At 37.1% G+C, this 23,975-nt stretch overlaps 1 protein-coding gene across 1 annotated transcript in view; it reads right to left on the reverse strand.

Moving 5' to 3' along the window:
- The window catches only part of CNMD (chondromodulin), a 39,804-nt gene extending 29,287 nt beyond the window's left edge, over positions 1-10,517 (reverse strand). Inside the window, exons 1-3 of the mRNA XM_072410458.1 lie at positions 10,360-10,517; positions 8,387-8,527; positions 2,507-2,647 (exon numbers count right to left, since the gene is read on the reverse strand). Coding sequence (XP_072266559.1) covers positions 2,507-2,647; positions 8,387-8,527; positions 10,360-10,431 — 354 coding nt within the window. The 5' untranslated portion in view covers positions 10,432-10,517. The remainder of the gene's footprint in view (positions 1-2,506; positions 2,648-8,386; positions 8,528-10,359) is intronic.
- Between the last annotated feature and the right edge of the window lie 13,458 nt (positions 10,518-23,975).

Raw genomic sequence — 23,975 nt, forward strand, 5'->3', positions numbered from 1 at the left:
AATATATTCTTAATCTCCACAGCAAGTCACCTCCAGGTCTGACATAATGTTGCACAAATCACATGTCCGGTGTTATTTAAGTGGCATATATGCTCCTTAGGCTCATGGAAAATCAGGCTTCTGCACATACACAAAATGTCACATGCTGTAATATCCCAATATCCTGATGCCCCATGCTGAGTTATTAATATTTATAGCTACAAAGCACTATATTTTTAGTAAACAACTGGCAAGTTCACACCCTGACAAAATGATTCTGTAAATGCAAATTGCTCTAAAGGGTTTTTCCTAAAAGATTTAACCATTCAAGGAACATGGATATAGCAAATATTTATATTCCATGCTCTGTCATTTAAAGTATTCCAACAATTTAAGTTAGAAAAAACACATATTGCTAAGTGTTTAGTACCTTTCACACACACACATTTTAGATACTTGACACTGGACCATATTTAGATACTTTGTGTACTTTGAAATGCATATGGGTTGCACATTCCTTGATATCAGGGATTCAGCTTTCAACATTCCGGCATTAAATTACCCTATTTTGTAGACAATTTGGGGGTCAGTTTAGCTTACTTGTTTGTGATGCTGATAAGACATTTACAAACAGACTAAAGCAGTGTTTCCCAACCAGGGTTCCTCCAGAGGTTGCTAGGGGTTCCATGAGCAATGAGAAGCTTGTGACTCTCTGATCAGTTTAGGTAACAGTAATGAGGTTTATGGCGATCTGTAATGGTGAAATTCTTCCTATTGGCCTGCAATGTAAGAGTCATTCTTCCTTCTGACCCCCATGCCAATATTCTATGAGCTGTGGATATAGTAATTATAGCTGGGGTTCCCTGAAGAAAGTTATTTCAAGGGTTCTCCTACACTTAAAAGTTCGAGGAACACTTTACTAAAAGCTCAGTGGAGCTTCTCCTATTAGACTAAACGTGACTTGTAAAAGAGTTAGATGTAAATAACTCCACACAACCATCAGTCAGATTGAAACCTGTGGTGGGAATTTGAATTTGACTAGTAAAAATGAGCACAGGCTTCAGAAATTAAACCCACCAATGTCACATTGGAAGCTGTGAGAATTAAGGCAGCAGCAGATTACATAATAAATATAAAGGTATAGCAGTAGGAAGGACCTTCTGATGTATTATCCCTGCTACTAGATGTCATTAGATGTTAAATTAGCACATTAACCTATTAAACTAGCAAAGTAAACTGCAAATGATTGTTGTCAGCTCTTACATTTGTTTCTCTTGATACTTGGCATCGTGTAACCCCCTCGATACTGCCTCCATTTCTACACACTGAGAAATAAGCATGAGGCCTACAGGCGACTTTGAGAAAGTCAGTACGTGCATAGCTACTTGCAGAGCACTCTGGGATGTGAGGGAGTGACAGTTTATACTATTACTCAAGGATATTTGCAGACTTAAGCTAGTTATCTTAGATTACTAGTTTGGTGGAGTCTCTAAAAGACACATATAGAGGAGAGGCATTCTATTTATAAAATATTCCCCCAGTCAATGCCTCTGAAATTCACTGACAGTTATCTCTCTTTAAAAACAATCACTTCTGCTATCTAGTGGCCAATTGTCAAAAGTGCACAGTTGTCACAATAGTAAATACATAGGAAAAAAACAAATATTTTGAGTGAATTGTCAGGAGAATATTTCATAAATAGAGCCCTAAGATTTACCACATCTCCCTATCTCCATAGACGGAACAAAAAATATAGGATTTTTGCACAGTATTACTACTGGTCAATTTATGCTTTTGCATCCTCTTTAGTGTTTTAATTTGTCTTCTAAAATGCCATCCTATACTCTTGTCAATATTACACTATTGCTATGTCATCTGCCGTCATCTAAATCATGTAGTAAAACACCTGCCAGTACACCTTTTCTCTAAAACATTGTGTACAATTTTCCCTTGAAAAAAATTGTCTAGCCAATTATATACTGCTGTATCATCTAGAGTTATTTAAATTCTTAAGGAGAATAAAAATTGACCAATGACAGAACAGTTTTGCATCATGGAGAACAAGAACAGCCATAGCTAGCTACTGGCCAATTTACCTGAAAACATGCCTTTTATTACAAACTGAAAGGAATCAGGACTGACAGTGTACCCTGTCACAGAGACTTTCCATAAACACCGTTCTGTTCCATAACACCATGAGAAGCGATAAGGAATCCCCCAAGCACCACTTAAGAAGTTTCCATTTTAGCCCTAAAAATGGTCTAAACATAACTACAAGATTTGTCCTTTATGGACTTTATTGGGATTTACTTGTAAGTTTAGGTTTGACAACATTTTGCACTAGATTTATTCAAACATTGATGAATGAACCTGACAGATGTGCCCATCTCTACTCGAATTATAGTCTAAATGGTAGCTATACTATAGGAGGTTCAACCAATAAAGACTGTGACCACATTTCTAGTACCTGCAAACCGTGTCTACAGAAAGTTCTCCCCCAAAGACATCAACAAACAAGTATACTTACAATCTGGAAGTCATGCACTTCAATGGCTTCATCACTACCAGAGCCTGTCTTGAATGTTTCTAGATTGTTACCAGCGTCAATTTCCATTGATCCTTCCTGTATTTTGCCATTGATGCTCATGGTGTAGTGAACATTGTAAACCTGTACAAGAGAGCAAAACAATACTGTTGTCAAATATATTAACTAAGATTGATAAACCCTAAACCTTTCAGATCCCATTCACATGTCTGTGTTTAATTATTCTCCATAATCAGTATTCTGCTTCAAGCATGCTCTTTAGGGTTTTACCATGCCAGAGCAGTGAACTTTTAACATGCATTTCATGTATACAATTTGTAAGGAGTAATAGCTTCTATTAAGGTTCGAGTGAGACTGTGAAGTAAAGTGCATTTTACACATGTGACTTTCCATTTTTGTGATGCACTTTTTGAGTCTCTCTTTTTGCACTCCAAGGAAAATATTTTGTTTAAAAAATACACAGAGGTGTACTTGAAAAGTTAAAACCATTGAGCAGATGTCATAGTGTAGTAAAGGCTAACTTTTAAGAGTTTAAATGTGGCTAATTTAGTATGGTGTTAACAGACAGGTAAAATGTGGCAAACTATACATTTGCACCTAATAATTTTCTACACAAATACATATACATTAATATATTTAAATTATTGTGGCAAGCTACTTTGAATGATATAGCTACTAATAACTTATAGCTTACGGCATTGGCATTTAATATCAGTGTGAAGGTCAGGTAAGGTCTTTTTCAATTAAATACAATTTAATAATAACACTAAATTTTAGACCTTTCAATCACGCCTCATAAACTGATCTACATAACTGACCTACATACCTCTACAGATAAGGATGTCCACATAGAATCTAATTCCTGCAAGTGATCTGATTATTGCTGGATGCTGAACACCTGGGCAAAGAAGGGGATGTGTGGAGTCACCTTGGAATATTAACTGTAATTTATATAGCAGTTTGGACGTTTGTTATCTCCAACATTAATGGAACAAATATTTTACCAGGTGTAAAACAACCTGTGTTCAAGAGAAAGAGAACATTGTGTTGTTTTCTTTTTTATGTACAGCTGTACTTTTATAACCTTGTGTACTGTAAAGATATCCAATAAGGCATAATTCCAATTTTGTGCTCAACCAGCCGCTTTGGTCAGTTTACTCATTGGTCACCTGTCCAAAAACCAGGCATACACATGTACAATATTGTGCTGCTATGATCGTATGGGGGGAAAATGGGGTGAACCACAAGACGGTGCTGAGCATGTTCCAACAGATAGGAGTAAGAAGATGTGTTTGTACATGCATGCACACGACTTGTGTACTTTCATTTTATTTTTATCAACACATCTGATTACTGCATGTCTGATCAACTAGAAGATGCTGGAGTTGAATTGACTTTAAATTCCCAGGTAATACAACCATTTACCTGCATTGTTACAGGATCAGATGTGAAAATCATAATGCATGTAGAAGGCCTTGTACCCTACCTACTTCATTTATTGCTGTGACCTAGGCAGGTGACTCCCCTGATCTACCTGTAACATTCACAAATAGCGACACAAGCAACCTATGCTGAAATGCAAATATCCTTTATCTTAGTTTACATTATTTTATGTATAAATCTCTTTTAAAATAAACGCATATTTATGACCCTAAGACTGAGATTTGCATGCAAAAATATACATTGCAAAAATAAGTATTGTCCGAGAAAACTATTTTAGCTAGATAAGTGCAAAATGTGTTTGGAAAGACCCCGGGAAGAGGGGAAGACCAATGGAAGAAGAAAATTTATGTAAATTATGATTTAGTAGAAAAAGAATATTCAGACAAATTGAATTTCAAAATAGTAGAGCTGGGTGAAAAGGTGTTTACTTTGCATCTAATACATAAAAAAGTATACAACATGCTCAAGACTGTGTAACTATTTTATTTTGAACATTCTTGCTGTACAAAATATTTACTCAAACAAAACATGTTTCTGACTCACTTGTTGTTGCTAAAAAAAAATAATTTTATTTACATTCGAAGTAAAGGGAATTTAGTCCCAATAGATGTATCTTGAATTTTCACACTTAAAACACTGTATATAAATATAAATGCTGATCAACAGAATAGAGCTGCAAGTTAAATACATAGGTAATGATTAAACGAAAACAAGCACTAATAAACAGTGGTGGATGTAGTCAACAGTGAGCCCATGTAGAAATGGCTTGCAGTAATCCCACCCCCCTCCATTGATCTGACTTGGGGCCCCTGTGGGTGTCCATGTTGGCTGAGGGGGACACAGAGCCCTTGTGCAGCAGCACACCTTGCACCTTCCTATGTCCACTCCTGTTTAAAAATGTAAAGCAACATTTGAGGAATAAAATCGACAACACTAATAATTTTCATTGTGAGCATTAGGCTGTGAGATTGGATTGACTGTTTTTTTATGTCCACCATTACTCATGGTTACTTCATATTGTTTAGATTATGGGTCTGATTTAAAAAAAGCTATCCATGACTGGAGAAGATTGACTATCATGGAAGAACCTGGGTGATCCAGCAAACCTTTAATGGATCTTGTCCAGAATTAAAAGCATTTTCCGACTAAGTACAAAGATTTTTTAAGAAATGCATTCCAGGTTTGCTGGACCACCCAGGTTCTGCTATGATAGTCTATCTGCTCCAGTCTTGGGGTGCTTTAGGAAATCATGCCCAATATCTTTATTTATGTATTACTTAAGCAGTGAATCTGACATTTACTGAAAAATTCCCTGGTGGAGAATCTTCCAGATCCATTTTATTCAATGATAGCAGTGGATTCGCCACCAGGGAATGTTTTATTTATTGTTAGATTCACTGCTTTATAAATAGAATCCTTAATGTCTATATCGGATAAGTAGATTAGATACATCACTGATGCAAAAAAGTTTTCTTTTTTAAAGATAATGCATAAAATTTATGAATTGCACAGGAAATCTGTATATTGTGCAGACACTCCCAGCTACATCTTTGTCTTGATGGAGAATGATCTATTCTCTGGGTCATCTGAGTTTATCTGTTCAGATGGGTGTCACAGTACAAAAAGCAATCTAAACCTGCAAGTATTTCACCTAAAAACTAGATATTGATGGCCATGAATCTCCCTGAGAGACCACAAGATGGGAAAAATGTATCCTTTGTTTGCAAGTCAAAGAATTGCTTTCCGTGAAACTTTCTCAATGAAGTAAAAAGGTACAGCTATGATTAGTGCCTTTTTGTTTTACCTCATCTCCATATTCCCCCCCTGCTATTGTGTGAGACTTTCCCCACCTCCTAGATTGTAAGCTCTTCTGGGCAGGGTACTCTCCTTCTCCTGTGTCACTGTCTGTACCTGTCTGTAATTTGCAACCCCTATTTAATGTACAGCCCTGCATATTATGTTGGCGCTATATACATTCTAAATAATAATAATTATCCTTTTTACAGGCCAGGTCACATAGTGATTGTATAGCAAAGTGGAAACCATTGTTATTGCCACCCAGGGGTTTACCTAAGTAGCAAAAACCTAGTATTGCAATGGATTGTAGGATCAGGGTATTCATGGCCTTAGGATAACTCTAATCTGATTTTTTTTTTGCAAATACCCATGGTATTCCAATACATAAGTCCAACAGTGCACAATACTATGATTAATGAGAAGTTAACAATCATCTTAAATGACAGACATCAAATATTTCTACACATACCGGAACCAAAGCTTCACCATTTCCATCTTGGCATTGAAGAGCCTGATGTACCTTTAAAAGTTCAAAACTAAAAGTGAGAGCTGCTGAGAGGATGTCACCTACTCCATAACTAATATACTTGCTTGTCCGACTTGACCCACTGGAGTCTCTATCCGGAACCCAGTGAACCTTTCCTACGCTTCTCTATTCTCTCCCCTCTGTGCCTTCCTCCACACATATAACTATGTTCTGCCCACAAGGAATACAGAACAAGCCACAAACATTGTTGTCACTACAATTCTATTGGATATCTTAGGAGGTGCCTGATCTTTCTCTTCCACCATGTCCCACATATCATATGTTATCTACTGTCTAGTGCTGATTCATCTTTATTATAATGAACACCAGTCAAACAGCAATGTTGGTATCTGTATCCACCTTACATATCATTAAAAGGATTGGGAACAATGAGTTTTCCATTCCCACCACACCACACAGAAATTTGTTTTTATTGCACCATAGAAGTTACTTTGTTTTTTAGTCCTGATTTATATTTGTCAGCTGCCTTATGCTAAGAGAAAAGGCAACATATATTCAGAAATCTTTTACATGTAGTTAACAGAATGAACACAAAATATATATATTTTCCACAGAGGGCTTTTTTATATTTGAATCATATTTTGTGATTGTGATCTGTTTAGTTGAAAAAAAACTTAATTAATGCTTGGTTAGTCACCCTTTTATCCAGTATTCTTCTGCATATTCTGATTACTAAAGACGGCTGACAAAAATGAATGAATACACGCAAATCAATAACTGAATAATTCAATTAAACAAAAAAAATATTATTTTCTTGTAAATTGATTGGCATATGGTTGCTCCTATACACTAGTCATTTCAGCAGCAATGTACTGTAAATTTGTTACTGTGACTAAATGAAGCAAATAATAATGTAGTATGTTTAAAAAAAATATAGATTGTGCACATATATAGAAGCTCACAATTATTACACGCCAATGACTGTGCTGTCTGTCATTGTTAAAGTACTAATACCTCCTATACCAGTTACAATAATATACCTAGCAATGCATCATGGAATACTAGACTGTGAAAATGTCCAATTTAGAAGACATACAACAGCGGATGGTAAATAGCCACATAAGTTTAACAACAAGCCCTGTATGATATTATGGGTTATGTCAATGTAGCTCAGTGCACATTAGTTTGGCTGGGTGCTGGCTGGTTTAGAAATACTGGACTGCATTCATGACATGCTGCTGTTGGAAGTAGTGCTGGGGGAAGTAGCTGGCTGATATACAAGAGCTGATTGAATCCGACATAAAGGGGCTTTTGTCTGCAAGCAGTCACCACTGACCCCAGCTCAGCCTACAAGACCATAAGCAGCGAGCCAGTGTAGGCCATCTCTGTACAACTCCCTTCAAGGCACATCAAGAGTGTTCACATTTTATATAGGACAACACGATCAGTGAACAAAAAAAAAAATTTAAATACTGTATTTTTCATACAGAAAGGAAAGTGGCAGCTTTTTACTTGACGCTAATTATTCCTCCAAAGCCAATTATCGTGACAAGTTAGACGTCAGTGCTCCCCACTGCAGCTATAATGGTCCATTTTAATAATTTATGTATTTATATTTCTGCCAATTAAGACAGCCATCTGTACTCAGGTTAAATAGTCAAGAAAATTATTATTATCTTATTTATATCTGCTTTTCAAACAAACTAGAAATAATAAACTCTAATGCGTCATCATGTCTATGTGAATAAAACCACATTTCATTTATCCAAGATTGCAGGATTAGTGAGAAAACAGTTTTGCAGCTAAGAAGCATTAAACATACATTTTGTAGAATATATATCTTTGATCTCCCTATCAAGTGTAGATTATGATCTCCGGCGTGTGTTGCAATACATTATTGGTGAGATGTGTCTAATGTATTCTACGGATCCCTCGTTTCGGATGAAAGGGTGTCTTGCAAGTTTATAAATGGATTTTGGAAAGTGAAGTGAATGGGCTCCTTTTACACCAGACACCTTATGACCTTCTGATTCTCACATCTGCTCTTCAGGACAACAAACTGGGAAAGGGAAGGACAGATGCTCATTGTGCTTGTTCTGTTCTGAAAAGACACACAGACATAGATGATCACTTACGTGCTTGTCATTAACTTTCCAGAAATAGAAGGCACCAATGGCTCCAAAAAGAAGCAGGAGAGCGCCTGAGATAAGCACCACTGCCCCAATTCGGAGTAGACGGCCATTGTTGGATTGCTTCATTGTCACTGTGGTGTATGCCTAGAGAGAGGAAACAATTACCATAAACTAAGTGGCATGTTTTATTACAATATACAATGCTAGCTAGTGATTTATATATATAAATATATATATATATATATAAAATCTCAGAATAGATAGATCCTAATAAAATTTATTATGATAATTATCACAAATCAAAACCAGCTGTAAAATCACATTACTATCCTTATACAAGGTGTTTCTGTTCTGCCATGAAAAAAAAAAACTTCCCCCTTCCTAAAGTATAGATTCTTGCTTGTGGATGTTTTACCTTATAAGAGACTGCACAGAGTCTAATGTTTGTAATCCTGTCTGTTAGTCTGTGTGCAGTGATAGGAAGCAGAACAATCATATGAACTGGGCAAATACGTCCACCCCATGCACATATATAGTGACAAAATATGTATAAAAACAATGCTTTTAGCACACATTGATAGGATTATTCTCACTGTGTTTATCTCAACATTAAACACTTGTATTTCTTATATATTCATAAACGTTGAAAAACAAATTATCCATTTGGACTTTGATCCTGATAGACATATTGAGGATTGACAGCTTGGAGCAACACTAATACCACCTAAGAACCCCCAAATGGTGGAGACTGCTGGACCCCCCAGGACCCCCTAATCCTATAATCTCAGTAAAATATACCAAGGATTTCTTGGTTATGCATGTTTTTATCACTCAGTGACCATGAATATTCTATTAGTGTAATCATAAAACTGATATAGATGACACATGACTCAGGTTGTGAAATCATAAGTGTCATCAAGTAACAAGGAAGAAGAGCTGAGACTTGTAGTTCAATTTCACATATTTTAGGCAATTCTACAATTCTATTTCTCTTATAAAGCAGCATCCAGCAGCAGTAAACCTGCGTTAAAGGATTCTGTGCCTTCTTGGCAGCACGCCTGAAAACTTACTTATGGATTTTCAATTATATGACAATAATCATTCCGCAACATGGCATGTTTGTCACATTCTGATAATGCGGTTCACATTATTAACATCAGACTGCTAGCACTGCCTGTTACAATACTCAGAGTATATTAATAACAGCAGTATGCCCGCACTAATCTCCACATTTGCAGGTATGCAGGGAAATGATCTAATTAACCTTTTTCTGGAGGTAAACAGAAATCAAACGCCGGCCCTGCCGCCATAAACACCTTACAAAAAAAATCCTGCTTATTCCTATTCTCTGCCTGCATTTCTGCAGCTTAATCCCCATCTCTATGGGAAAAGTGAAATTACAGCATAATTAATTGCTCCAGACATCCAAGTTTACAGCTTCTTCCCACATAATCCAAATCCCCTATAAGCTTTTTTTTTATTGGTCTCACTGCCACTTGTAGTCTGCCGCTTGCTTTATAGGACTGAACTGCAGAAGAAGATAAGGTGATCAACAGAGGACCAACACAGAGCACCAAACCTGCTAGCTTGCAGGATGCAGCCATGGCACAGATCTTGCCTGCTGGGACTTGTGGTACTGCAATAAGGAAGAGCAACAGGTTCTCCTTGAAGAACTGCTGTGCTTTAATAAGCAATGACAACCTGGCATTAAGTCTATGTTTTACAATGTTTACAAGTATAGTGTAACAACATTTGCTACAAATATAAGCAGACAGTCATATGTTATATATATCTATAAATATATATGTAATATGTATATCATACACATACACATATCTGTGTACAGGAGACTTGCATTGTTACCTGACCACCCTATACCTATATCTAGGTGGATGCAGACATCCTTTGGGCACATATAACTCACAGGACAGGCAAGGTTAGAAGTTGGCACCCTGGCAGGGTTTGTAGATACTTACTGGGGGAAGACACTGCTCCACATCTTCGGGCCCCGCTAGGGCAATAGGAACTTTTTCCGAACTCTCTGCCATTGTGTACTGCAGGTCCCAATCTGATCCCCCTGCTCAGCCTGAGCGATCTGTGTGCAGGGCAGGCAGCGTCACGTGACCCCGCCTGTCAATCAAAACCTGCCAACAGCACCTGCCCACCTACTCCCCTCAGAGGGCCTGGACAGGACCAGGGGCCTCCCCTCCTCACCAAATTCCTCACCCCCTCCTCACCTAATTCTTCACCCCCTCCTTACCTAACTCTTCACCCCCCTCCTCACCCCCTCCCCCTGTACCCTCACATGCTCCATTATGACTTGTAGCAGCCTCTCAGGTCTCCCCTTCCCATGTGTGAGGGGCCAGGTGTTGTCAGGACAGCAGTGAGCACAGACAGCAGTGCCATTCATGCACAGGGTGCTGCCCCTTCCCTCAGCTTGTGCTGCTTCTCATAACAAAACCACATGAAAATATGAAATACTTATATGAAATACTAAACATAGCTGTCACCTCCAGTGTCCCCAGCAATACTGCACTGTACCTTGGCTCTGGGTAAATATGAAGCAGGGGCCCCATGTGCATCATTTTTAAGTCTCTGTCCTGACCTCTTGTCCTGCAGGCACCCAGAGAATTAGGGAAACCCATAGGAACAGTTGTCCTCATTGGAAGGTTTTGTCTCACCTATTGCTCTGGTGACAACTCAATAAAGTTGTGAATCTTACTATGGGAGACACAAATGTCAATAAAATTCTGACAGATGGTTTAACCCTTAACAATTCTATCCAAAATTGGGAAAAAAAATAAACTTGATTTTATATACAGTTTACCTTAAATGCCCAAAATATGTGCTTATTTTTGTATGCATGCCACTGACTCTTTCCCGTTCATGTGCACACCGGGGTACAGGGAAGCTTTTAAATGGAGGTTTTGTTTTTTTTAACTTTTTTCATTTTTCATAAAAAATAATCTCATGCTAAAAATCTAATTCCCATTCACCTTTTTTTACAAGTTCTTACCCTTTTCTTTTTTATGGAATACCAGATATGTCTGCAATAAACTAACCTCTTTCCACAAGCTTCTGTAAGGTTAGTCATTGATGGCCCTCGCACGCAGAGTACGATAACGTACAAAGCCTCTGCCTGCTCTCTCCTATGGAGGCCTGCACTTCACACATACCCCTAGACCTGGCAACAGAGTAGGGGGTGGTGTGGGTCTCATTCTCCCACCTAATTGTATATAAAGAGTCCTTCCTACCCCGCCCTCTCTCATTTCCACTCCATTTTAAGCGCATTTGTCTTTTCCACCCCAACCTCTTATTCTTCATGTTGTCTACCCACCCCCTGGCCCATTCTCCCAATTTTTTAGATAACTTTGCATCTTGGCTCCCACATTTTCGCCAAGTTCAACAACATTCTTCTTTTATCTGTCCACCCCTGACCTGTCTCCTTCAGTCCTGGATAAGGTCTCATGCTGCCTGTCAGCCATCTCCTCATGGATGTCTGACCAATTCCTGAAACTAAACCTGGATAAAAGCAAACTCATCATCTTCCCCCCCTCAAATTCCAAATCTCCCCCTAACGTATTTCTAACTGTTAACAACACTGTTATTCCTCCCTCCCCTCAGGAACGTTGTCTTAGAGTCACCTTCAAATTTGCCCTCTCCTTCACCTCCCTTATTCAGAACATTTCAAGGTCCTGCCTTTTCACCTTCATATTATCTCCAAAATAAACCCCTACCTGTCCCCAGAGACCACCGAACACCTTGTACACGTTCTAATCATCTCTCGTCTGGACTACTGTAACATCCTCCTCTCTGGTATTCCACTAACCTGACTCTCCTCCACAATCTTTAATGAATGCTACAGCCAGACCCATCCATCATTCCCACCACTCTTCTGCTGCATCTCTTTGTAGTTCTCTTCACTGGCTTCCATTTCACCTTAGAATCAAGTTCAAGCTCCTGACCTTTGCCTTCAAATCCCTTCACAGCTCCTGTCTCACTTACCTTCCTGACCTGATAGAAAAATACTCCCCCAGCCGCTCCATTTGCTCCTACAATGAACTACTAATGACTTCCACACTTATAACCTTATCACATGCATGGCTCCAAGACTTTTCTAGAGCTGCCCTGAATCTCTGGATTGGGCTTTCTTATCCTTTTCGTCTTGCTTCTACTTTCTGCTTATATAAAGAGCGCTTAAAACCCATATTTTCAAACTTGCCTGCTGAGCGCTCTGGGTTCATACTGATCTTTCACTGATCCTTCCCACAGCTTTTCCACCTGATACTTACAGTGTAGGTTCATTTCTTACCAAAGTTGTTTTCATTTTAGGCTTTTAGGCTTTAGTGTTAATGTTCTTTTGTTTAATTAAATTGAATCAGAATGGTTTTGCAATCCCATATTTATCTATGGGAATGGAAAGCCTGATTAAAGCAGGTCAATTTTCATGCACAGGGTTCTGCCCCTTCCCTCAGCTTGTCAAATTCAGTAGAAGCTCTGTTGCAAATCAATCGAACCTGTAAATTATTTCTCAATAATCTCACAGGAGTCTCAAAATGATGTCTGACTGATAACACCACAATCTTAAAGCCCATCAAAACAGGCCTGTCTTTTTATTTCATCTGCAGCAATATTAGGATTTTGTGTGTGGGGGTTGCATTGTCCAATTGCTTGTTAGGTAGTAATTGATATTGTGCTGGTTTAAAATCAGTCAGGAGAGTTGTATTTAACATCCTATGTGGTGATCATGCCTATTAGGAGCCTGTTAGGTAGTAATTGGGTGCATTAAGTATTGTCATCTCTCTGAACTCCTCTTAATATGGACAGTTTTAACTCTTTTCCATAGAGAGAGCAGGCATTCTTTTTAATTAACCTCTCTAATACTTTGCTAAGACATCTAATTTAATAAAATTTGCAGAATGATTGTTTTTTTTTACACTATTCACCAAGTAGATCAAGAGGGACTACAAAACTTGTGTTCATTCTGTTCATTTACTAGAGAAATTGATTTTGAGTACGTCACAAATTGCCTTAAAAAGCAATCTTGTAAGTCAGACTATGTGCCTATCTGCCAGGTTTAATAAGAAGTCTTCTGTTTATGCCCTAGTAAACCAATTGAAACAGACAAATAGACTTAGGGATTGTTCATACCTGTGGTAAAAAACAACATGTTTTACAGTTCCTATACAAATACTAAGCATAACTAGGTGTTCAAAGATCATCCAACTTGTCAACTCCAAACATTAAAAAAATGCTTGTACTGGCAGTTGCAACTGTCTATACAAACCTTGTTAGGGATTTCTAAACATCCCCTATTCAAGTCTATCAAGGTGGCACAGGTGGCAAATGGTCCATGGATGTTGCATTAAGCATCCAGAAAACTGCATGGAAATGCTGCCGCCTCCTCCTGCCTGTCCAATAAAGCATATTAAATGAACCCATTTGGTCCAATGTTAACTTTTTTGCAAGAGTTTTTAAGTGGTAAAACCACTCAAGCACAAAAGAAAATCAAATTTAAACAAACCCTTATTTATTTATTAATAATACTAATATTAATAATAATTTATATCAATACATCGTACCTAAATGTGAATGACCAGTTAAACAAATTAAAAAAATGCTTTTTATATGGTGATAACTCTATCATGGTCCCCCTCAGAACCTCTTAGAACAATCAGTGACTATTTTTAACAACTGGGGAAAAAGAAAAGGCAGATTTACTAAACATGAAAATGGCAGAGCTCAAGTCCAAATTGCAAATGGCAATGTCACAGCCAGGTTGACAAAGCACCAGGACCTGATGGATTACATCCACATACCTCAAAGAGGTGAGCTCAATTATTTTATGGACTCCTCAATCACCGGCATGGTACTAATGGATTGGCGTAAGGCCAATGTGGTACGTAAGAGAGCATTGTAATTACCAGGTAACTACAGACAGTTAAGCTTAACTTCTATAGTTGGAAAGATCCTAGAAAGTATGATAAAGAAACATAGAGGAGTTTCTGCTAGAAAATAATATTATAAGTGATTTAATTTAATTAAATTTTATTTAATTTAATTTGACACTCTACCCCACAGACGGTTAATATGCAAGTTAGGGTCTATAGGTTTAGAAAATTCAGTCTGTAAATGGATGGAGAACTGGCTTAAAGACCCCATTCGGAGGGAAGTGATTATTGATTCATACTCTGAATGGTCTAAGGTTATTAGTGGTTTACCCCAGGGTTTAGTGTTGGGACCTTTACTGTTTAACATCTCTATAAATGATGTAGAGTTTGGGATAAAAGTACCATTTTGGTGTTTGCAGATGACACCAAACTATGTAATGGAATAAAGTTTATACAGGATCTCTACAATCCACAAGCAGAGCTGGATATACTGTTTAATGTAAAGTTATGCCCTTGGGGGCTAATAACATGCATGCTTCATACAGCATAGGGGGAATACATATGGGGGAGTCAAAAATGGAGAAGAATCTGGGTGTTTTGGATCTGGACTGCAGAGATTGGGACATAATCCTGCCCCTGTACAAAGCATGATTTTGAACTCATCTGGAATATGCAGTTCAGTTTTGGGCACCAGAAAAGGATATTGTTGAAATGGAGGGTACAGACAAGGGTAACTATACTAATAAGTGGGATCGAGGAGTTTAGCTGTAAAGAAAGATTAGCTAGAAGAGACATTTATGATCACTATATATATATATATATATATATATATATATAAATAATCCATATATAAAAGTTTAGTTCATTAGTTCATTGAAAAGGACAGGGGCACTCTGTGTCTGGAAGTGACCACTGACCACTGTACTGTAAGATTTTTGATTGATTATTGATTATTAAGATTATTGATTGATGTTTGTGTTTTGTAGCTCACACATGTGTTTTGTAAAATGTGTGCACGTGTACACGTGTTACGTGTGTAATTTTGTTGGTATTATACATTTAAAGTTTTGTGAATATGAATTATTTTCCATTGTAAACTACTCATACAGGTCAAAACCTATTTTTGTTTTTACTTTAATCTCTGCATATGGAAGGGATTCTTCACAGTAAAGTGTTGGAGAGACTGTTGGTCCAGGGAACAACAGAATCAGGAAGATTTTTTTCCCTGTTGGAGTAAACCTAGTGATGGTGTGTTATAGCCATCCTCTGATTTAACTGTGCATTTAGGTTTTTATCTGGAATATGCAGGTTTCTAGTATGTTTATTTCTCTAGTGATTGAACTCAATGGACTTCTCTCTTTTAACAACCTGACTAAGATAATTGCTCTGCTCCTGACCGCCTACATGAACTTGCCATCTTCACCTACATTAACTGTCATCATTTATTATGAAATGACTGTAGAAACAGGGTCGGAAGATCACATGGGGTAATAAATGTATGATTAAATGAAGAATACTGCACACATGCAAAGGTACAATTAGGTGTATGATAACTATCATCATTAAGGGGCTTTTTTTTTAAAAGCAGCAAACTGGCCACACCACTACTTTGAAATTCTGAAGCCAATAGAGTACAAAGGATACAAATAAATGTGTAAAAGCATTTGGTCTGCCCATAAAAGCTAAACAAAACATATTGTTACATGTATCACATTTTACAATGTACTTATGGATTCTGTATGTATATTTTTTTTAACAAAGGAGCTGCCACAGGTGTTCTTGAAATACAGAAGGGCAGCTGATGTTTGTAGTAACTGGTCAGTTTTAGGGTAGATAACAGCCTCACAAAAATAAACAAAATAATAAAATGTACATAAAAAGAATTTTGGGTCAATCATAGTTTATGAAACTAATCTGACAGAGCCTTACATTACATAGTTGTTAGTAGGTCTAAAGTAGATAGCAGAATATAGCAATCTGATTGCAGAATGAATAATCAACTTTACTGAACTGGCCAAGGTTTGGAAAGGAATTGGTATGATCAGCTGGGAAGAATTTTATGAGTATGACTGGTAAAAAATTTGACTCGTTGGCTTGCCCCACCTCATGGAAAAGAACAATTTGTTGCAAATAATTCTGCTCTAATTAAATTCTACTCACCAAGAACGCTGGTGTAAGTGGTCCAGATTATGTAAAAATGTAGACAACCTTACCAGGGGTTTCCCTCAATCTCTTACAATACAGGTGTCAAGTCTTAACAACTATGGAATGAGGAACCAATATTTTTATTAAATAATTTGTATTATATTTCCACACACCATTTATATTGTAAGATGCTACATGCATTATTAGTCCTAAACAAATTGTAAATATGTTACCATAGTAATCAGCAAGGCAGACTTATAACATTCATCAATCTTCTTCATACCAATCAGATTGTCATATCTCATGACTAGCAGGATGGTCTTGTTGAATATGTATTAGTTTCCGCTGTGTAGCAGAGAATTTGTTCGGAGCCCATCCATCCATACATGTTGTACACTTGTGAAATGAGATGAGAATGGGTTTAGGTAAGCCAGTTTTAATTGACTCAGCTCGATGACTGTCGCCCATGCAGGGCACATATGTGGAGCTTCAATTACTAATAGGAAAGCTATACTATGATCAGGTTACCCACTGTACTTGTAGCTCCTCAGTCCTGCTGTTTCTGTAATTATTATAAAGATGGCTTCTTTTTTATTGTGTTGGGTTATATGCAGATTGATGTTTGTCCTTGGGGTGGGAACAGTGGTAAGTAAATGGCAAAATGAGCAGAAGTTCTCTTTTTCTTTAATTATGGCAATAGTGGCCTTAAGTTATTAAAAAATGTCATTATGTTGCAGACCCTGTCACTGTGTTATACTTGTGAGCTGTATATCTGTATATTTTTGTAATTTCTTATTCTTTAATTTATTAATTAAAAGCACTGCAAAGTTATTATCAATCTGAGACTTTCGGTCTTGTTGAATGCTATCTGCTGCCTCCCCCCTTTCCCTACCTGTTATGTCATAGCTCCCAGCAAAGCACTAGGGCTGACAGCACAGACATCTGTAATGAATGTACTGTCATCATATCACTCTGACAGCTCTGGGGAGAAACACTCCCTGGGGCTGTTAGGGCAATAGGGTAACAATATGTGCATTACAACTCTCTGGAAGCATGTCACACTATCAGCCTCAATGCTGTCGGTATCAATGTTGGAGTTGGGGAGCTGCAACCACTGCTTCACATATAAATATCTGCACCATTATCTTTTTTCCCACCTTGGCCATTCATAAATTTCAAGACATTCAATATTTGGCTGAGCAGAGAGGGTGTGTGAAAATGACAATGATGAAGCATGTGGATGGGAGTCACGCCTCACATATTCAGAGTGAATTATTGGAAATTTGAATTATTTTTTTATTTAAAAAAAAAAAAAAGATTTAAAATTATTATTTTTGGTGAAACTCGACAGCCACCATAATCCAGTCTGAATCCATTTTTTCTATTCCATTAACCTTTAACTGACTCTAACCTATAACTGACATCCCTGACATTGTCTACAACCCTCTGGTAAATGATTTGGCACTTTGGCCACTAAAAAACGTGTGCACTTTTTCCCTTACATGGGATATCCAAACAAGAAAATTGAAACCTGTGGAGCTATAATTCTAATTTTCAATCCAGCGAAATAGCTCTGATTCTAGTCAAAATCAATTCTAGCTGAAACTACCTGACCACCACTACCGGGGGTCTTCTATACATTCAACTTCAGCCAATCAGCCTTTATTTTGTTTATTTTTGTCTGTGTCCTTTTTACTAAGATTTCCTGGTCAGGTTTCCACTGGAGGTGCTTATACAAGATCCCCCATACAATACCTATTTATTGCAAAGTGAAGGCTAGAAAAGCCTGCCAAATTTCAAAAGAATATCAGATAGCTATGAATATAAATCACCAGCTGTTTGAGAAAGGCCCAACCTACCAATAAGGGCAGCCTCAGTGCTGTTGGATCTTTTTTGGACTTCATAGTGTATATTGCATTATACTGATTTTTACTGTGTTGTTCACAAAACTGTGTTGGTAAACATATATCAGAAAATAAATGTGTCTCCAGCATCCCTTAGAAATCTCAACCTCTCGTTTGTAAAATCACATGCCATGTAAAACAGTCCCCTTTCAGTGCAATAGGTACTCTTGGGGCTGTTTTTAAACAACAGGGTTTTGGATACTCCAGGAAACTGACCTACATCATGTGAGATGTCACTGTATTTAATAGGAACTAAGAAGTGTTTAACAAATTTTTAGGCACAATCTACACCCACTACTGGTATAGTTAAAATGCTTGTAGTGTAAAACTTTGGTTTAATGCCGTTTATGCGCTCTCCTCCATAATGTGTGTGTTTGTTGAAGTTACTGACTGTTAAAATGTTTTCTGTTGAAACATATAAAAGAATACAATTCACTTGTGCTCCTGTGTGCAGTTTGGCCTTTATTTTCTGACCTTTTTTATCCTGTTGAAATTTCTGTGAAAACCTTGTCAAAGCCTAATTGTGAAACCTTTTAAATTTAGAGGTCACTATAATGAACATAAGTACTACATAAATATCCTACAGGTCTTAGGAACACTTTCTGGAATAATAATGGGGCAGTTTTCCTACAGTTTGTTAGTGTATGATCTCTCTTGTCTGCTGTTTGCTGCACAGTTTTTTTTGTTTCTTTGTTCCTGATTGTTGTGCTTAATTGGGAATTAGTGGGTGCTATATCTTATTTATTTATTTCTGATATAGCCATAAGTTGTAATAGTGTCTTAACGCCTCATGGGTTCTGGTATTGTTTATACTTTGGCAGGGCAAGTATACCAATTTGAATTGTTATCAACCTAATTTTTGTGAGTTTGTTTCAAATATATTTTTGTCATTAATCCTTTCATTGGACCATAGCCATCAAAACGTTAACGTTCTTTATCAACTCAATCTTACCTAATGTAATAATAATGAGCTGTACACCTTATTGGGTTTATTGGCCATGGCCATTATTATTGGTTATAGTAAAATATATCAATCATAACTATAATTAACAAAAACACCTTAACATTACACTTTTCACAATTACCACTACGAAAGAGCTCAGCCACAAAGAAATCTCCACCAATAGCATCGTCAACCAATGTCTCAATAGCAGATTGTAGTCCCATATTAAAGGTGTCTAGCCCGATATCTAAGGTGCACATGATCAGAATGATAAAGCTCATACTCGTCACCCTCCAGATCCACATGTCTAAAGGAAAAACAACCGATAAACCTAAGGGATTTAGATACCTGATGGTTCACGTTTTTCCTGATTTTTTCAAGAAAACTGAGGACGATGGCAGCCAAGAGAAACGCCGGATGATTTCTGAAAAAACAATGAGCACAGAAGAAAAAGCACCTAACAAACAATGAAAGTCCTGATGAGTACCAAAGAAAATGTCCAGCATCTTCCTGTGACCAAGGTCGTTACCCACAAGATGCACTACCAGGACTGAAGGGGAAGGCCAAACCCTGAGCAAACTATTAAAAACAGACAAGAATCTCATATCCCTTTTATCAAAAAAATAAATAATTGGAGAAGCTCTTAGAGTCCAACATTAAAATATTAGTAAACCATCTTCAGGTCGCCAACTGGTGGGCCCAATAAATGTAGGAGTGTGCCACAATCCAGATCACAAATGGCATGCCTAAAATAAAGATTAAACACACATAGTAGGCTGGACATAAGCAATTAGAACACCAGCCTCCTAAAGTGCATTATTCCTGTGCTGGCAGACCTAAATTAGCCACCTTGGTTGCCGCTGAAGGAGTGAGAGATCATATGTACACGCTTAATGCCCAGGAGAAAGACACATCTATTTAATATAGCATTAAATTAGAATTTAGTCAACGACTTGCAACTCTCATGTATTAAAAAACATGGGTCCAATTTAGGACTAAGCCTCAAATATGAAGTAACCATCTGATCAGGAGGTTTACCCCAACATTATTTAGAGACATCTGAGAACTGCAAACCAGCCACTGATTTACTATTAGGAGGCACCAATTCAGAAATGCTTTAGGCTCCAAAAGATCACAAAGAGAAGGCAACCCGAAAAAGCAATGACTCAAGCAAAAAAACAATTGTGTAGCATCACACAGGTGCCGTAGGTTCCCCCTCTTCAAACCTTTCAATACCTGTCGAACAGTAAAATAGGCAAAACAAGATGGAGCATTGTTTAAATTTAGAAAAGAGACCCCTGACAAAGTCTTATGAATATGTGAAAAAGAATAACTATTCTTTATCAACATATCCAAAAAAGACAACACCAGGTGTTCATCTCTTTTCTTTCATTAGTATCAGTGAAAGTACAGTCTTTAAAAGATTCAGAAATTCTTTAGATAATTTACTTGCTTACTGTTATGTAATAAATGTATCTTTTAAAAAGAAACATGGGGCTACTTGTCCGTTCTTAGATGTGTTCATCTGATATGTTACAAATGAATTACATTTGTTCTATTATTAACTTTCACTTGTAAAGTGCCAACATATTACACAGCACTGTACAATAAATAAGGGCAGCAGATAACAAACCTGTTTTTACTTGACAAGGAAGAGAAAGGGACCCTGCCTGATAGAGCTTACAATCTTAACTTTATATACATTAACATTTTACAAATACATAATATATATGTGACAAAGTGTTCCTAGAGCAGTATGAGTTATTAAACGAATATTGCAGGAGTTGCTTCCTTTCTGTCACAGTGTCTGCACCTGAAATCTTGGGGGAAATCGTGAAGAAAAAGGGGATAAACAGGATAGGTCTTTTTTGTGGCTCATAGATATGTGTGTGTGTGTGTGTTTGTGTGTGTGCACATTTTAATTCACACTGTAGACTACAACTTGCTTCAGGTGAGGTGCATCTGTAAAATAAGAAACTCAGCCCAATGTGCTACTGTTTGGCAGAATATAATAGAAATTTAAAGTGGCAATATTCTATATTAACCTGTATATTTTAAATAATGACCATAGGAAAAATAATGTTTTTTTATAAAAAACAACTATACAGTCCCATTATTATCAAAACACAATACAAACGTATTTTAGCCTTTTGCTTTTCTCTGAAAAGTTTAGGGCTTTTGTTAAGTGTCTTAAAATTTGTGTCAATTGGTACTACACTTGCATGTGAATTATTTCACAGTTCATTATATTTGACCTGCAGTAGACATCTTCCTGACATGCATCTGATCTTCTTATAAACTGCAAATGCTTCAAGTTACTTTTACATTCCCGTTAACTCTTATAGGGAAAAAATCATTACTGATCCAAATAGCAGGTACAGTAGCGTTATTGGAAGCCAGCAAAATCAGTTTTCTTTATGGCAGTGGGCTTTACCAATTGAATGCAAACATTCCCTTGTGACTACTGTGTCACTTCCTGGCAATGACACAAAGGGCTGATTTATCAAAGCTCTCCAAGATTAGAGACGATAGACTATCATGGGAAAACATGGGCGATCCAGCAAATAAGAAATGGATCTGGTCCAGGACTGAAAATTTTTGCCAAACAATTGCTGGATCACCCAGGTTCTCCCATGATAATCCATCCTATCCAGTCTTGGAGACCATTAGTAAATTAGGCTGAATAAATCGCATCCAAAGCTTCCTCTTAACAGCAAAGGAAATAGCATTTTAGGGCTGTATATTTCTCTTTTATCATGATTGCCTTATATATGTACAGCCATAAGCAGTATCAGTGTCTAATTTCTTCTTCTACAACCAGGCCTAACCTGATAAGGTATGACCTTGAGCATTTATAATCAGTGAGTGGGCAGTCAGTATTCCCTGCAAACGGCTGTCATTACACATCCTAGGACAATTTCATAAAGGGTAAATACATATACTGGATGCTTTAAAATAAAATATTTCAAGCATGTATTGTCTTCTGAACAAAGCAATTGTTAATAAGAAATTAGAAATGTTTCCTTGGAGACTCATCTTTGAAGAGGCTTGGTCTTCGATTAAGCTGTAGCTTATTATCAACTGTTTGTATTTCTCTTTCAGTTATTCTGCTGCTTTATAAGCCCAAATACATTCCACAGTCCATTGAGTCAAGTACCCTTATGTGACATTTACTGTAAATTTATATGCTAATTTTGTCACACTATTTGTTTGGACGGCTCCATGCAGTAATTATCAGTAATGTTTCCCTAACCAATTTTCTTATCTGCAGCTAAAAACATTTATTTAGTTTCCTTGATGTTGTCCAGAATAAATACCCTGCTATTCTCTTTTCATTACTCTTCAGATTAATACCTTGGTGTCAATGGCACACTGTGAAGGCTGCACATCTAATATGTATTGAAGTAAAAACAGCAATCTGAATTGTGTTGAATGAGAGTAAGCCCAGTGGAAATGGAAAGTAATCTTTGGTTATCCAGTTATGTTTTTATTCTCTGAGGAATTTAAAGAAGCATAAGAAGTAGCAGCCAACTGTGCTTGAAGAGAACCTTAGGTATTGTGGAACGGTGCCAATGTCAAGCATTCGCAAGAGAGAGGCGCCGGCCGTTTGTCATTGTCATCGGCAAATCGTATGAAAGCCAAGCCCATTACTCTCTCTGCACAGCGTCATGTTTTTTTATATTACCGAGAACAAGATTGTGACATTCAACAGCAAATCCACTCTTAGAACTGATTTCGCTTGTAATAAAACATATTCAGCTGTATTCAGATTCTGGTACTGGTTAAACATAAGGCATTCGCCTTACATTTGTACCTGTTATCCATAGTAACAAGATATGCTTTTTGTCTGCCACTCTTTTATTCACTTGAATATTGTTTAAAATAGTAGGCTGAAAAATCTTTAGGAACAGGGTGTTTTCTCAAAAGATAAAATAAATATGCTTGATTTTTTTACAACCAGAAGCTGCAATAAAGAGCCATCCGTGGTTTAGAAGTTAGGAGAAAAAGTTTTTTTTTAGTACTATTTTGTTGTAAAAAAAATATCTGTTATCACGGAATGATGCAAAGTGAACCTGTGCCTAGACTATGAATATTAAGTCTGTGGGTTCACACTATCATTTTGGGGTAATGTGTCTACCTGCACTCAAAGTAACACATATCATGCATTGGTGCACTGAGGTACCATTCATTTTGAGAGACAATCCAAGTAATTTAGGCAATGCACATGTGTTGTAATGTGCTGCAATGCATGACAGTGCATGACAATGCTGGGGTATGTTGGCAGCTTTTTTAATACAGCTGGGCTGCCCTAAAGCAATGCACTTGATTGGCACGCATGTTAACACAAATTAAAGTGTTGAAATCTAAAGTATTTACATATTCTGCACAAGCATCAAAAACAATTTAAAACAAGCTATCATTTACCTTTGTTTACAAATGTAAAGAAATGTATCCTAAAATTTCACAAATGCAGCAATAAAATCCTTGCTGTTTTTCTGCTTCTTTCTATTGCATTACAATATTTTCTATGGATAAACTCTTGGGAAAACATTCAGATTGACAGTGCAGACTCTACCCTCTAAATCTTCACATTGTAATATAGATAAATGGCTGTAGTTGGTGGAACTCTCCTCTTCTTTATAATACTATAAGTAGATGTATATGTAAGAGTGTCTTCCTGATTCTGAATGGTATTTTCTTTTGAATAT

Source organism: Pyxicephalus adspersus, chromosome 1, assembly GCF_032062135.1.
Source record: "Pyxicephalus adspersus chromosome 1, UCB_Pads_2.0, whole genome shotgun sequence".
Classification (NCBI taxonomy): domain Eukaryota; kingdom Metazoa; phylum Chordata; class Amphibia; order Anura; family Pyxicephalidae; genus Pyxicephalus; species Pyxicephalus adspersus.